A 15,051-nucleotide genomic window follows, 5' to 3' on the forward strand; every position below is an offset into this window, starting at 1 on the left:
TTGTCTTAGTTGTCTAGGAGATGAAACTGGAAAATCTGACAGAATTCAGTTCATAAATAAGTGAATGTAATTATATTTCAGACAACGTGTCTGTCTTGGATAACAGGCAGTATCAAATTTGTTCTGTTGTTGTGATTAAAGACCCCAGTGGTCTAGTTGTGGATGTTCACTTGAAATGTCTCAAGATTGGCTCACCTGTGCATCTCAGAGGCTGTAGGCTTACTGTCTCCTGGAGGTCTGTTAGAACAGCTTTAGATCTTGCACTCCATTAAGATCAGTAATCTGAGAGTAGGTGTGAAATCATTACAGATGAAATTGGGTGGGGGTAGTGTGCAGAAATAATGATCCGGAAACTACAGATCTGTCTGCACGATTTAGTAACCTAGGCACTTGTGAATGCAGAGTGTGTTCTCTGCCACCCCAGTGTTCTTCTCTCCATAAAGCCAAACACATCACGTATGTAGGAGGATGAATCCGAGCTGCATCTGGATATGTGAAGTGCAGATCAACGCTGTTCTCGAATATAGATAAATATACTGGAAAAGAGTGCTGTGAGGTTCTGGTGTCTGTGTTCCAGAGAGGTTTAAAATGGGATGTTGGTGGAATGGTGATGTTGTAGAAAATGGTTGCAAAACACATTAGAGGACACTTGAGGTTTTGGCAGAATGTTTTATAAGTGAGGATTTATTTTAAAGGTACACCTTTTTCCTTACAGGTTGGTTAAGCACTAGAACTGTGAAAGTAGCAGACACTTTCTTAGGAGGAAATTGAAGTCAAAACTGACAACTTCTTTTGTCTCAGTGGTAGAGATTGAGTAAGGTTGAGTCAGTTAAGTGCACTGGGCTGCAGTGAACACAGGCTCTGGCTTGTTTTCAGCCTTACGCAGAATGTGCCGAGGAGTTGAGGTGCATAAACTGCGAAAGTAACACCAGTAATTTGTGTTCCAGTGCTAACAGCAGAAATTCTCTTGCTTTTCATGTATTTGAGATGTCAACATGAAGTATTTCAAATAGAGCAAGTTAAAATGATTGTGGAATTGTGCTAAGTTCAGTTGTGACTTGTTGACAGAGCAGTTCTCAGCTATGGTCAAGTGTTGACTTCTCCCTTGGAAGACACTCCACTCTCCCCTTTTTCTTTCAATCTGTGTTCAGAGCATCTCCTGAAACATCCAGCTTTTTGTTCTTGTTGTGGCTGTTGTTTTCTCTTCCTCTTAAAATGTAGTAGTTTGTATTCATTCCTGGGAAATGAAAGAGGGAAACTGATCAAGTTTCATGCAGCCTTCAGGACAAAATGTTTCCAGGAGGTTCATGTCATCAGAGCCAGATGTGGCTGGCTCTGTGCTCTCTGTGATAAGAACTTGTATGAGAAGAGGGCATGCTCTAAGGTGTCTACACCCCCTGCCCCACCCTCCTTATTTTACACACGATAAAATTGTCTTGTGCTTTTTTTGGTATTTGTTTCCTTCAGGGGGGAAAAAAAGCAGTAATGTCTGCCTGGTTCACTTACTAAGATGAGGCTGAATCTAGCTGTGCACAGTGCTGTAGTTAGACCGCATCCCCTCTTTAAAAGAACATTCTAACTGGGGCAATCTTGAGGTTTGCTTGTGTCAAGGGATTCTTTGTGGGTGTATGTCCTCTGGTACAGGGTCAGCTGAAGAAATAGTTTTTGAAATAATCTTGCAAATGACCATGTTCACAAAGGCTTTCAACTGCTTTGAATGCTGAGCTCTCAGATTGTTCCATTAAATGTCCTTAAAATGACATCACTAGTCACCATCTTTTTGTAGAAAGAGTTGCTTGAAAGGCAATGTGGTACAGTTCAGATGTTAATCTGCTGCCCAGGCATTGCTCAGACTCCAGTGGATGTTCCCATACACAAGTTCAGCAGCTAAGCTAGAACATTTGCTGGCAGTTGAAGCCCTTCAGCTCAGGGCAGCTTCCTGTTGGTCATTAGGTAGGTCTGCTGTGTAGTGCTGGTGCAGGTTCGTGCCTCAGCTGTGGTAGCGTGGATGGCTACTACATACAGACAAAGGGAAGGAAATTCAGGTTACTGGAGTGGATTGGTAGCTTAGAGGAGGCAATTGAACTGGGTAAGTTCATTCTAGCTAGGCTTCCTGAGTTTCTTTTTCTTGACTGCCATTTCAGCAGAACTACTTTATGAAAGAATCTTGAGTACTTGTTCAGCACAAACTTTCTTCTTAAAGATGTGTTGCACTAACTCAATAACAGGCAGAACTGCTCCTATAACCCCTTCCTGTTTCTGTTCTTGCTAATACTAACCCATCAGTAAGTGCAACTCCTCTTTACTGCATAAATACCATCAGGGAAAGAAATGGAAGTGATTTTCTACTGAGTATTCAGGTTAAATAATGTAATAAGGACTCTCTTTTCAAGAGCAGATAAGGGGGGGGGAATGCACTCTACCATGATAAGAAGCAAAATTGGTCTCTTGTGTGGTTAATTTTATACATCTCCTTCTAGGTGTGTTGCTAATGATATGTTCCAATCCTTACTTTTTTGATGCAGAGCTTGAGGATGTTAAATATTAGTGAGATGATGCATGTGAGCAGTGCAGACATACAGGAAGAGTTTGGGCAGCTGGGGAGGTATTGATTTATGATTCATTTATTCCCCAGGCTCTCATTCTTAACTGTGTTTGAACACCAAGCCAAAGGAACCAACGTGTTTCTAAAATAAATGGCCACAGATCGTCTTTAAAAGTCATACCTAGAAGATAGTCCTTCAAAAATGAGTTTTGTCAGGAGAAAAACAAAAAATCAAAACCTATAATGTTAAGTCTTGTTCACACATTCAGTCTTGCTTTAGTTCTGTTAGTATTTGCTAATACAAATCAAGGGGGGGATGAGGGTCAGATGGGTTAGGAACTTATCACTAACCCCTTTAGTGATACTGTTGAAGCTAAGCCACAGAAGTATTGGTTATGACCCTCTCAGTTTTAAATACCACCAGCTTTTCATCATGTCTTCCCAAATTACCTTTGTCCGGCTTTTTGAGGAGACCTTCTGCCTGATGCTGTCCTTTATGCAATGTGGAAGGCTTTGTATTTACTGTTGGGAGGGCTGGGGGGTAGGGAAGGGATTTCCTTCCTTAAGGAAGGGGCAGGAATTCAGCTGTGTTGTCTTGTAGCTGGCTGTTTCTCTGTGCCCTCCTTTGGGTGAGGGATGTGAGCAGCACTGAGCAGAAGGAGAGAGGATGAAAGAAGACAAAAGGGGTCAGGCTGTGAAAAGGCTATCTTGAGCATTAAAGAAACGAACCTGCGGCTGGTGCTTTCTGTAGTTAAACTGTTGGAAAGGAGTAAGAGGCTGCTGATCAGGGAGCATTCAGTACCCGTTGTACGAAGGTAAATGCAGCCAGGTCTGTTGCCATGGTAAGTCCAGAAATTGTAGCAGTGAAGTGTTCAGGTGACATTGAATGTGTTTATTTCACAGAACAGTTGGAAGGGCTTCTGAGTACTTGATTTTGACTACAACTGGAAGTATTAAATATACCTACTTGGTGTCTGGAAAGCACTTCTTGGGTATTCTTTCTTGATATTGCAAGATATATAACCCTTTTCAAAATGCATGTGTGTTTTGTGTATGGCTACTTCAGTATTTAATACAGTTCATGGGTGAATGAGATTACCTGTGTATGTATACTTGTAGATGTACTCATCGGCCATGAGAAAGGAAAAAAATAAAGAAAACACCGTGCTTTTAATTGCTGTGAGTAGCAGTTGTTGCTGTTGCCATATACTGGATGTTAAAATGGAACAGAACATCAGTCCTGGCGTTCTGAGAATTCAGCGCTTATTTTGTCCACAGGCTTCGGACTTGTGTTTTCCTTCTCATCTGTTGAACCCTTGCATTTCTAGCTGTGCAGAAGCACTGCTTCAGTGAGAAGAACAAAAATTACCGTTTTTTCTTACGCAGTAGTCATCAGCCTACCTTTTGAACAGAAAAGTGGGTTGAGATGGAGTAAAAGTCTTGCCAGGTTTGAGAGGTGCAAGTACCCTACTTACTGCTTTGTGAAAATACAGATGGCTGCACTACTGCTTCAGATAAATGACAAAGAAATCGAGGAGCGTGTTCTTGTCCTGGTTTCTAAACAAGGCACTGCTAAGCATCGGTTCCTGTACGGACACAGATAATGCTGAATTTCGTAGCAACTTTAGGAATCCATCTCCGGGAGGGATGTCTGTAGCTTAACTGTCACAATTTTAAGGAGTCAGAGAATAATGTGAGAATATGGAGATATGGGGAGAGCCTGTAGGAGTGCTGCACCCAGTATTGCCTTTCCTCACAAATAGGGAGTTGGAAACAACTATAGACTGTTAGCTTTTAGTTGAAGGGGATGTTCAGTTAAACTTCCTTAACCAGACCTTTCAAATCTTTTTTTTTTTTTTTTTTATCTCCACATAAGTACATTGTTAATCCATTTTTACTGGATCAAGCAAGAAGTTTAGAAAAACTCTAGCTTAGACAGTAGGCTTGCCTACTCAGGACTCTGCAAACTGTTCCTCAGCTCATACTCCTAACAAGTCTAGTTTTGAGAGGAACCAGGACCAAGTTCACTTCAGTAACCCCAGCACTGCCTAAGCCTTGCACCTGTTGTGTGGCAGACCTTCTGCTTTGATTAATTCTGAAGCAGGTCTTTGTGCTAGAGCCCTCTGCAGTCATGCCTGTAACTGTGGCTCCTCTGTCCCTGTACCTCAAGTAGTATCAGTGTGGTTGTCAGGGCTATTGGAGGACGTTTTCTTGCATCATCAAAGTGTAAGGCAAGTTCACTTTACCTTTCCCTCCAAGAAGAAAAAGCTCTTCTTATGTGTGGGTGGATTAATCCCTTTTCAAGGGGGTTTGTAATGGATTCAGTGTGCAAACATTAATTTTAAAAAAATATCTTTGATACTTGAGAGAATCAAGACTACTGAATTAGGCTTACTGAATCCTCAGAGGATTAAAGTTAGGATTGTGCCTTCAACCATACCCATCATGTTGTGAGACTTAAATGTTTGTGTGTGATAAAAATAAATCTTTGACACTTAACTGAATCCTCAATGCTTTCAAACTGTTCTAATTACACACGTCTTTTAGATTGTGTAGTTTGGGATAGCTTTTTGGAAAGGTTTCTGGCAAATACTAGTTCTACGCTGATGCTGGAATTGAAGATTGGTTGTGAACATACAGCTGAAACAGATAATAATCTGTTAGTGGGTAAATAAAAGGAAACTGCCACTTTTTTTTTTTTTATTAAGCACTTCAGTATTACAGGGCTCTCTTCTGTTGTCTTCAGATGAGTGGCAGTGGCTTTTGTTGACTTGTGTCCTTCAAGCAGCTTTTAATGAGAGCTCTGCAGTTATCTCTGCAAATCTGCAGGGAGTAATGATTCTATATGCTCTTTTCCTTGCTGTGTTGAAGTATTGTAGAATTCTGATCTGGGATATTTTGAAACTGCATTGGGAAATTCTAGGGGGTAACAATGCTCCTTGTTCTTCTCAAAGATTATAGGTGACTGTGAACACATGGCCTGAAGAGTGCAGTGCCCTTATTTGTCACTGCTTGCTTGTATTTATCTCAGGCATAAAACTGAAGGGTTGAGCACCCTGTCCAGTATCAGAGCTCTACCAGTCACACAGTGCAATCTGCTCAGATTCCTTGAAACAGTTTAGGGACCTTCAGATCAGGAGCTCGTGTCTGTGCTAGACTTCTTGTTTTAGCATTTGACTCCAGTGTTCTTGAATGACATGGTCTAATTTTCTATTTAATTTTTATCAGGTGTCCAAGTGTCAGCTTGTCAAACCTTTGAAAGGTGCAAATTTGAGAGAGTGAGTGTGTGGCTGCGTAGTCAGCTGCTTACTTTGACATGCTGCCTTTTTCATTAAGGACCATTATATGAAGTTATTAATTTACTGAACTACCATGTATGATATGTCAGGTACATTAGGGTTTTTTTCCTTTTCACTGGGAGGCTATTAATGAACTTTCAGAAAGGGTTTATCAGCAGAACCACCTGTATTGACATTTTTATAAAGAAATTCGTTCTTTGCTAGGAAACCAGTAGGGGGCATTCCAGCTCAGTTTCTTGCGTGCCTCTTATGTTATGAAATAGCATATTGGATTTGTTGGCAAAGTGCACCTTTGTTTAAAAGGGTTTTTGTAAATGTCTGCAGTTCATTCAAATTGGCAAGATAATGCCTTCTGGCATGAGGCTTACTATTAAAGGACACTTTGACATCAAAGAGGTAGACCTTGTAACTGTTATTTTGCTCTGTTTGCAGTAATTATATATGCTGGTCGGTACTGAACATGAGTATTATACTGTCTGTGATTATTTAAAACACTCTGTGCACTTATGCTGAAAAGTGAGAAGTCTCTTTTAAAACAAATGAAAGTTAATCCCCAAATCTGACAGATCTGTTCTTGATAGTACCTGCATTTTAGGACTTCTAGCATGGAAGCTGCTTTTGCTTCCCTAATTAGACTTTAAAGCAGTAATTTTACAGAGCTGTATATATATAATTGAAGTTATATATTTGTGTGAGTGTCTTAAGCATTGCTGTAACTTCAGTCTGGTGAATTATGTGTGGCAACGGAAGGCTGGCCTCTTCTCTTGGAATGTGTTGTAGCCATTTTCTTCTGCTTACTGTTATCTTCTTGTCTCTGTGACTTCGTTCTGCTGTTGGTGGTTCACCCAGAATAACGGTGTTCATGAGAGCACCTGAGTTACACCAGCGGAGGCTCTGTAACTTTTAAGTTGGAATTAAGAAATTGCATTAATTGTTGGCCTAAATTTCTGTACAGTTTGTTTTCCATTAAATCTCACTGTAAGTGTAGGTCTCCTAGTGGGCTTAAATGCTCTTGTTTTAAAATGAAACTGAAATGTAAGCAATTGGGAGCTATCCTGTGTGGTGAGCTTGTCAGAAAATAGCCTAGCAATACTGTACAAAGGTAAAAACTGTAAAGCCTCTACCATTTGCAGAGTACTTCACTGACTGCTCTGGAGTTTAAGTGGGATTTCAGTTAATTTTAAAGTAAAATCTGAAACTGGATTAAGAGGTTTGATTTTGAGCATCCATGTTTATACTGTAAAGGTGTTTGTTCTCATTAGGTACAATGAAGCAAATCTTCCATATAATTGCATTACTGATACGTGACATTAAAGCTTAATTGGCTTATTTTAAATATCTTGCACATCAATTTCTTCTAGATTGTGAAAATTGAAAAGGTCATGAGTGCAGTTTAATATTCCAGGGTGAGAGATTTCAATTTTAGTACAATTTGTAGAGAATTAATTAGGAAACATGACTAAAAGAAAAAGGATGTTGAATGCAAATTAGGATGTTCGTTAGAGTATAGAAGCTGAGGTATCTTGGTGCACTGTGGAAATTTGATTGGGAATTCAGCAAATACCTTGCATTTTTTTTTAAACTGAAATTATTGTAATTGTTCTTCTGAGTGTAGACTTAGTATAATTGTCATTAGTTGCTCTAAAATAAAAGACTGACTTTCTCATGGAGTTTTAAAACACGTATGCTTGTTTTACAGGAGATCGATGAAGCCTGCAAGAGGATAAAACGTGAAATTGATGATTTAGGTCCTGAAGTGGGTGACATCAAAATCATTCCGTTGTACTCCACCCTTCCTCCGCAGCAACAGCAAAGGATTTTTGAACCTCCTCCACCAAAAAAACAGAATGGAGCAATAGGAAGAAAGGTAAATAGTATGTTGTTTTGTTATGCTCTTCAGTAACAAGCTACTCAGAGTTGTGTGGGCAATTAAGTCTGCTTTGGCTATTTTAAGTGTACAGCAACAAGTTGGAAGCTTTTTCAATGATGCCTTAATAATCTGGTGTTTTATCTTGTTTACATTTTTAGATAATGGTGTTTATTAGTGCAATACAAAACTCTGACTTCTGTCTATAATGCCAGAATGTTCTGGCAACAGTTTGATTTAACTGAATGGGACTGCCATTCATGTAAGTTTCTTATGAGAAATTTAACACTGAATTTGACAACTGTGTGACTTACATGGAAGGATGAAACTTTTTCCATGATAAATTATTCTTAAATTATTCTGAGACATATTCTTTTTGGAGGCAAAATCAGCCACCTCCTTCAAGGGAAGTTACTAGGCAATTCTTTTCTCTGTTTTGTAAGGCTTATGACAAGGTGTAAGTTAAAGCAAGTATTTAAGTTAGTTCATATTTTCTGAAGCAATAAGCAAGGAATTGGGATTCTTTTATCAGGCAAAAACGATTGAGAAACCAACAAAAATACCTTGAGGAATGATGTTAGTGAATGTTCTCATAACATTACCAGTCCAGTTCCTGAGTACTTCTATAAACGACATTAGAAACTGTGTGGCCATTTCTCTAAAACAGAATGTTTGGAAGGAGTGTTAGTGGAGCTTCTTCCAGATAACCTAATGCTATGCGGAACTGTAGCCTTCACCAAGTTAGATTTTGAAGGTCAAAGCTGAATCATACAATCTGCTCCAGGCAGGGTTTGTTCGTTGATTATGTGACTTCTTGGACACTACAATATATGGTGAATACTAGTGGCAAACTCATAGTGTTCTGGAAGAACAAATTACTTACTAAATTCAGTGAAATGATCTCTTTCCTATCAAAGCTGACTGCAGAAAGCATATGATCTGAAATCATGAAACTAATTCTGCAACAAGATTGTATTAGCAAATGACTTGAATGAATGAAATTTGCTTTTCAGCGATGAACAAGTGATAGCTGTGTATTTCTTCTTAACTTTCATTTGTTTAAAACTGCACTTCAAAATAGGCAGTTCCTGTTTTTCTTGATAAGAGGGTAACATGCACTGGGTAGCTTTCAGTATGTTGAACTCTACCAGTGTTTAAGAAGACATTTTAACTATAGCAACTATTTTAATACAAGAAAAATTGCCAGGCTGGAGAGATCACCTGTGGGCAGAAAAGATACGAGCAGCATTCAGACCTGTGAAGTGATTGTGTGTTTTCTAACCATACTCTGAAATGTATTTGTTTGAGATGTTCTGGCTTTCATCTTTTCTTTTTTATCTTTATGAGAAATCTAGCAGTGAGTGAGAAGTGTTACCTGTATGTGTTGCAAAGTTTAGTTGCTCTAGTTTCAGTTAGTGATCAGGATGCGTAAAGCAGGACCACGTGTGCTCTGTTACCGCACAGAACATCGGCTTTTGCACAGCCTGTAGGAGGTGAGCCTGGCTTACAGTGGCCAAGGAAGGAGGGCTAGAAGGACGTCTGAATTGTTTCAAAGGCTATAATCATAAACCAAGTGAAGCGCTTGCTTAGCTCCTGCGCTTTAACTCTGTGAAAGGAAAGGTGGCTTTTAGAAGCTGTGTAGCAGCTTGCAATATTCCTGGTGGTAACAAATACTACTGATTCATCTTGATGGCTTAAGAGTTTTTTTTGTCCTTTTGTAATAAATTGTTACTGCTTAGCATTTACTAGAAAGCTTAAGATTCTAGATAAAAATGTTTTTTTCTGGTTATGGTGAATCAGTATTTCACCTACCCTATAGAGAAAGACAATGTTGACTCAAAGGTGCCTTTCTGCTCTCCTTTTCTACCCTATTGTTTCCATATACACTGCCTGCTGAAAACACTCACCTTTCTCATTGGCCTTATTCTAAAGTTACTTTTGTGCATTTTCACATACTGGATCCCTAGTGGTTTTTAACTCGATTTTGTAATTCAGACTTGAAGTGGACTACTGTCCTTTACTCTTAGTTATTATATTGGTAGCTTGTTCCCTGTGTATGGTTACATGATTGTGCAAACATAGCAACTGAACATCAAAGCATTATTACTGTACTATCAGTCAGATGAGTCATGTCTTCGTTCTTTTCATCTTTAAAAAAAAAAAATCTTTCCAGAGTGTTCTGAGCTAAGCTTGTATTTGCTCCATGTTTTGGAGAATTTTCTTCCTTAATTGTAAGAGTTGCCAGCTCCTAGGGATGTGGTGATCTTGAGGGTCTGCCATACAGAAGGTGATGCCAGTTGCCTAGTCAGGTGTAACCAACCCAGTGTTAAACTCAGGAGAACAGAGTGTCCTATGCATTATTTGTTAGGTTTCAAAAGTTAATAAACCACTGTTTAATTGCCTGTAAAATTTAATAGTTAAAATCAAATTTTGTGTTGGTAAGCATTTTGAGCGCTTCACTATTGCATCTGAGAGCCAAAATGCAGTAACTACCTATCATGACCATATTCTTTGTAGGGAGAAACTACAATCATTTAAAAATTAAAGGGTTTTTTAATGGTATTTTCATTATTAAATCCTGGGTAGTGTAGCATTTTCTATTCTCTGTTACAATTAATGTGTGCCTTTAAAACTGGGAGATGGGAGGAAAAGAGAAGGAACATTGAGACTGACTGCTGTCTTCTATGATGCATCTGAGACACGTTTGATATCACGTGCACATTGAGCTTTATATTTTGACTCCTCTCTTAATGCAAACTGGCTATATCATTGCATTTTAGTCTTGTTTGTTTTGGTGTAAACAGACCAATTTCCAGTAGCAGAATGGAATTTCTAGGCTGTTTTATTTGCTTCAGGAGTCTTGAGAGTTACTAGTTAATACAATAGAGAGTTTTACGTATAATACGTAGATTTTTTTTAATATACGAACTAATTTGTGCGATCTCTAAGAACTTTGTATCAAACCATTAATGTGATATTTAGAAACCTTTTTACCAAAAATATCTCTGTAACTGCAATATTGCAGTTAAAACTGCAAAACTGCAGTTAAAGCTAATTGGGTACAGTTATTTTACATAATTTAGTGCTAATTTCATTCATCTGACTTCTGAGCAACTTTGTAATTCTGATTTAGGCTTCAGAGATGTGGAAGAACTTCAAGTTTTTCGTTAGGTTTCTTATGATGCAGTATTCATTTGTTCTTAAGCTATGTGACATTAACAAACGAGATGTACATAGTCATAACGTGGTGAATCCTGTTCTGTTTTTTTTCCTCTACCCTTCTGTATTATTCTGAGTACAAGCTAAGCAAATTCAAGTACAAGTTAAATTGATGGGCCTCCGTGGGCTAAGTGTACTAACAGTATTGAGTTGTCAGTGTTGAAGTGTCCTAATAGAAATTGGTGATTAAAACCAGCACCAAAGCCTTTCCATGCTACGATGTAATTGGTATTTGAAGCTTCTGGGTATGAATGCTTTATGCTTTAGTAGGTCCAAAGCAAGCTGAGACCTTATCTAAGTACAGTCCCTAACAGCAAGTTGAATGTGGGTTGACTAGCTTTTTAACATAGGAATGCTAGTTTAATTTACATATTTAATGACTTGCGAAACTTTTGTGACCATATATAGTGCTGTCAGCACTTAATTGCATTGATTTTTTTGTGTTTTTTGTCTTTGGCTACTATGCAGATTACCTGTCAGCGAAAGGTGTGGGTTTGGGGGAGTTCTAAATAGCATATAATTTCAGGGTGGAACACCGTATTAATTCTAAATTGCTTTAATTTTTTTTCCACCTAAGTATTGCCTTCATTATATAGTGGCATCTGGGCAGGCTTAGACACTAAGTCTAGTTAAGAAGAGATGAGTAGTAAGTACTACCTGACTGGCAAAGTGATCAGCCAGGAGGAAGAGAAATCATTGGGAATATCAATCTATTCCAGTCACTGACTTCATTGTAATTCTGAAGAAATTGGTAGGGGTCTCAAATTCTAATTGTTAACCTGAAAACAGGGCTTTTTGACTTCACTGGAATTAAGAACTAAAAGGTAAGTGGTTTTAATGAACTCCTGAACTGGTTTGGGGTATGTCTTTTTTTTTTTTTAAGGTAGCTGATTACGTTTCCTTCTAACATAATTTAGTGTGGTCACTGCTGGGGTGAGAACTAATGGTATCTATAGACTGCAAACTGCATCTCTGGACATAAACATTTAAATGGCAATGAATCAGGCTGCAGAGCTCAGAAACGCCTTTGCTTTAATTTTTGCACGAGACAAGCTCCAGAGATGTTGCAGCAGCTTAAAGCCTAACCTTCAAAATATGTAAAGATACTTGACTATGGTAACTTAAAGTTGAAATTAAGCATTGTTTGAGGATTTTAGGTGGACTGTATTGATAACTACTTTATTCTGGACCAACTAAAAGAACATACTGGGCTCCTGTGTGCGTAAAATAAGAGGCATATATCTGCTTTTTACTGTTAATATCTGGATTGTAAAACAGACGATGCTTTTACTTAGTGCTTAACTGGGGAGAGGCACCTGCGGGTAGATTTGACTCATTTAAGTACAGCTATGTAACCTTTGATACAGCATTATTTAACCAGTTTGCCATCTTTGGGCTTTAAAAAAAAAAAAAAAAAAAAGAAAAAAGAAAACACAACTTAAAGCTAACAAAAGATGTTAGAGATTCATTGCAGTTTATCATTTTGTACTGGAGTTAGGAGTAGAATTTTGAACTGCAATCTTAAAAGTAAAATATTTGCTCTTCTGTGTCTTCTTATTAAAACTTCTTTCATATTATTAATGAAGACAACAAATACAGTGGACAAAAACTGCACTGCACAAAGTTTTGGAGCAGAGCTTTGCCTAGTTTACTGATCAGGTGAAAGAACTTGCTGAGAAGTTGTGATGCAGAGACAGAATGAGGGCTTTATTTGCATATCTTCTTGACAAATTAGTAATCTCATTTTTCAACAGGTTGTTGTATCCACCAACATTGCCGAGACATCATTAACAATAGATGGTGTGGTGTTTGTGATTGATCCTGGCTTCGCAAAACAAAAGGTAAATATTATGTCAGTTGTGTTTTCTTTAATGTAGGAAAGATACTGAAGTCTGGTTTGCTGAGGTAAATCTTCTGTTGGTAATCAGTGATGAGTGTTTTGCAATAGAAGTCTTGATGTTGATTTTTTTTTTTAGACTTAATGATAGGCTTGTACTTCATCTGTAAGCTTAGCTATAACAGTCCAAAACGCTGTAGTACAGAAGAACATCAGTCTTAAAAATTGAAACATCAGGATTTTTAGAGTTAGGCCTGGAATATAGAATTCACTTCTCATTTTGTATTGTGTCCATGTTTGAGAATGCTAAATTAAAACTGAGAAATATACGAAAGTAAATGAAACTGGTGCTAGAAGTCACCTCTTGATTTAAGTTATGTTAGCGTGGAATACTTCAGCGCTTAAATGAGAAGAGCGAAACAATACCTAGGCTAGTATTGTTTTTTTGTCCGTACTCATCAGGTGCTGTCGCAGCCTTAAAGATCTTAAGTCACCAAGCCTTTCTTGAAGCATTAAAGGAGATGCAGAGGAACTGGAGTATCTTGCCTGAATGCAAACCAAGAACAAATTAAAGATTAAAATTAAAGTCTCTTAAACTTAATTGAATTTTTCACTGGTAACTGTCTTCATAACTTGGTTTCTTGGGCTTTGCCTTTAACACTCATGCATGTTACCAGCTCTTTAAACTTCTGCAAAATGACAGCAGAGTCATTTTGTGCACAGTTGGTGCATCTTCATGCACCAGTTGCAATTGCCATTAATTTGAATTCTTTTCACAAGTAGTATTCTTTTCATTGGAAGTAGTTTTCTAATAAGTAAGGACTAATGTTTTTGTATATGGCTTATACCCATTCATACCAGCAGCTTAAAACATGGACTAGAGAAGGTCTTCAAATGAAACTTTAGTACTGTTTTTTTAACAATATCTTCTATCCATAAGCTCTAATGAGTTGGCAGGGCTGCTGTTTATGTATAACTGCACTGGGAGTCTTACAGTAAATTCCAGCATATTGTGTACTGTGACGGTCCACATGTGCCCTTCAAACATAGTCTTGCTTTGTCACCAGTGTGACTTTTTTTTTTTTTACAATTGCATTCAAGCCTTAATGTTAGATTTCTCTGACCTTTAGAACATGGTTATTCAACCTTATAATTGTATCAAGACAACTTGTTTTTGCATGGAATTATTTAAGCATCAAGAGTGTGTTTAGCACTCTATAGAACAAATTGGACAAATTAGTTCTGCCATGAAAATCTTATCTAAAAATACACACACATTTAAGGAGAATGGGGAGCCTGGCAGAAGATGTTAACAAATGAATAAAACGTAAATGCTGTTTTCTAGGCAGTTGTATTTGAAGCTTTCTGTCACTGATCCAAAGGCTTCTGTAGCCAATTTTTTCTTCCTCTCAGATGCATACAACTTAGGATTTCCTAGTCAGAAGCTGCATTTAAAAACAAATTTAAAGCCATCTTTATATTTGAGATAAGTCTTATCCATGAGTGATGTTCATTCTTCTTTTCCTGCTCCAATTCCACTTTCAAATAGGTGTACAATCCTCGTATCAGAGTGGAGTCTCTCTTGGTGACTGCGATTAGTAAAGCTTCAGCTCAGCAGAGAGCTGGCCGTGCTGGTCGTACTAGGCCAGGCAAGTGCTTCAGGCTTTATACAGAGAAGGCTTACAAAACTGAAATGCAGGTAAGTTCACCTCTTCGAGTGCATCTGTAAGAACATGCGACTGATCCGGGTAGTCAGTTGCTATGTTACCAAGCAAAATCACAATGTGAATGCTGGTTCTTCCAAGTACTTTAAACTAGACAACTTGAATTTTCTTTTTCCTCTGCACAGGACAATACATACCCGGAAATTTTGAGGTCTAACTTAGGATCTGTAGTATTGCAGCTCAAGAAGCTTGGTATAGATGATTTGGTGCACTTCGATTTTATGGATCCTCCAGGTACCAGTTTCATATTCTATCTTCTCTACTGCAGGTGTTAATTTCAACTTCTGCAATTATTAATTTTGCTGAGTATTTCATAAAATAACATGAAATATTTTTTGAGTGTTTCTTACTGTAATCAATAAGGAAGTTTTTGTTTCTTTTAGTACTGTCTTAACAAAGCAAGTATTCTTGTATTACAGCTTGTCTAAGAGCTTTTAATGGAGCCAGGAAAACTACTGAATGCCCCATTGCAGGGGATTTGACAAAATTATGTACATTAGAAAAACCTATTACTGAATGAATTCTTATTCATCACCTTGATTACACTTTCTAATTGTGCA

At 38.0% G+C, this 15,051-nt stretch overlaps 1 protein-coding gene across 1 annotated transcript in view; it reads left to right on the forward strand.

Annotated features, from left to right (window-relative positions):
- The window catches only part of DHX15 (DEAH-box helicase 15), a 45,238-nt gene that overhangs the window by 13,400 nt on the left and 16,787 nt on the right, over positions 1-15,051 (forward strand). The window contains exons 6-9 of the mRNA XM_032186134.1: positions 7,544-7,711; positions 12,685-12,771; positions 14,317-14,466; positions 14,617-14,725. Coding sequence (XP_032042025.1) covers positions 7,544-7,711; positions 12,685-12,771; positions 14,317-14,466; positions 14,617-14,725 — 514 coding nt within the window. The remainder of the gene's footprint in view (positions 1-7,543; positions 7,712-12,684; positions 12,772-14,316; positions 14,467-14,616; positions 14,726-15,051) is intronic.

Source organism: Aythya fuligula, chromosome 4, assembly GCF_009819795.1.
Source record: "Aythya fuligula isolate bAytFul2 chromosome 4, bAytFul2.pri, whole genome shotgun sequence".
In the NCBI taxonomy this organism is placed as follows: domain Eukaryota; kingdom Metazoa; phylum Chordata; class Aves; order Anseriformes; family Anatidae; genus Aythya; species Aythya fuligula.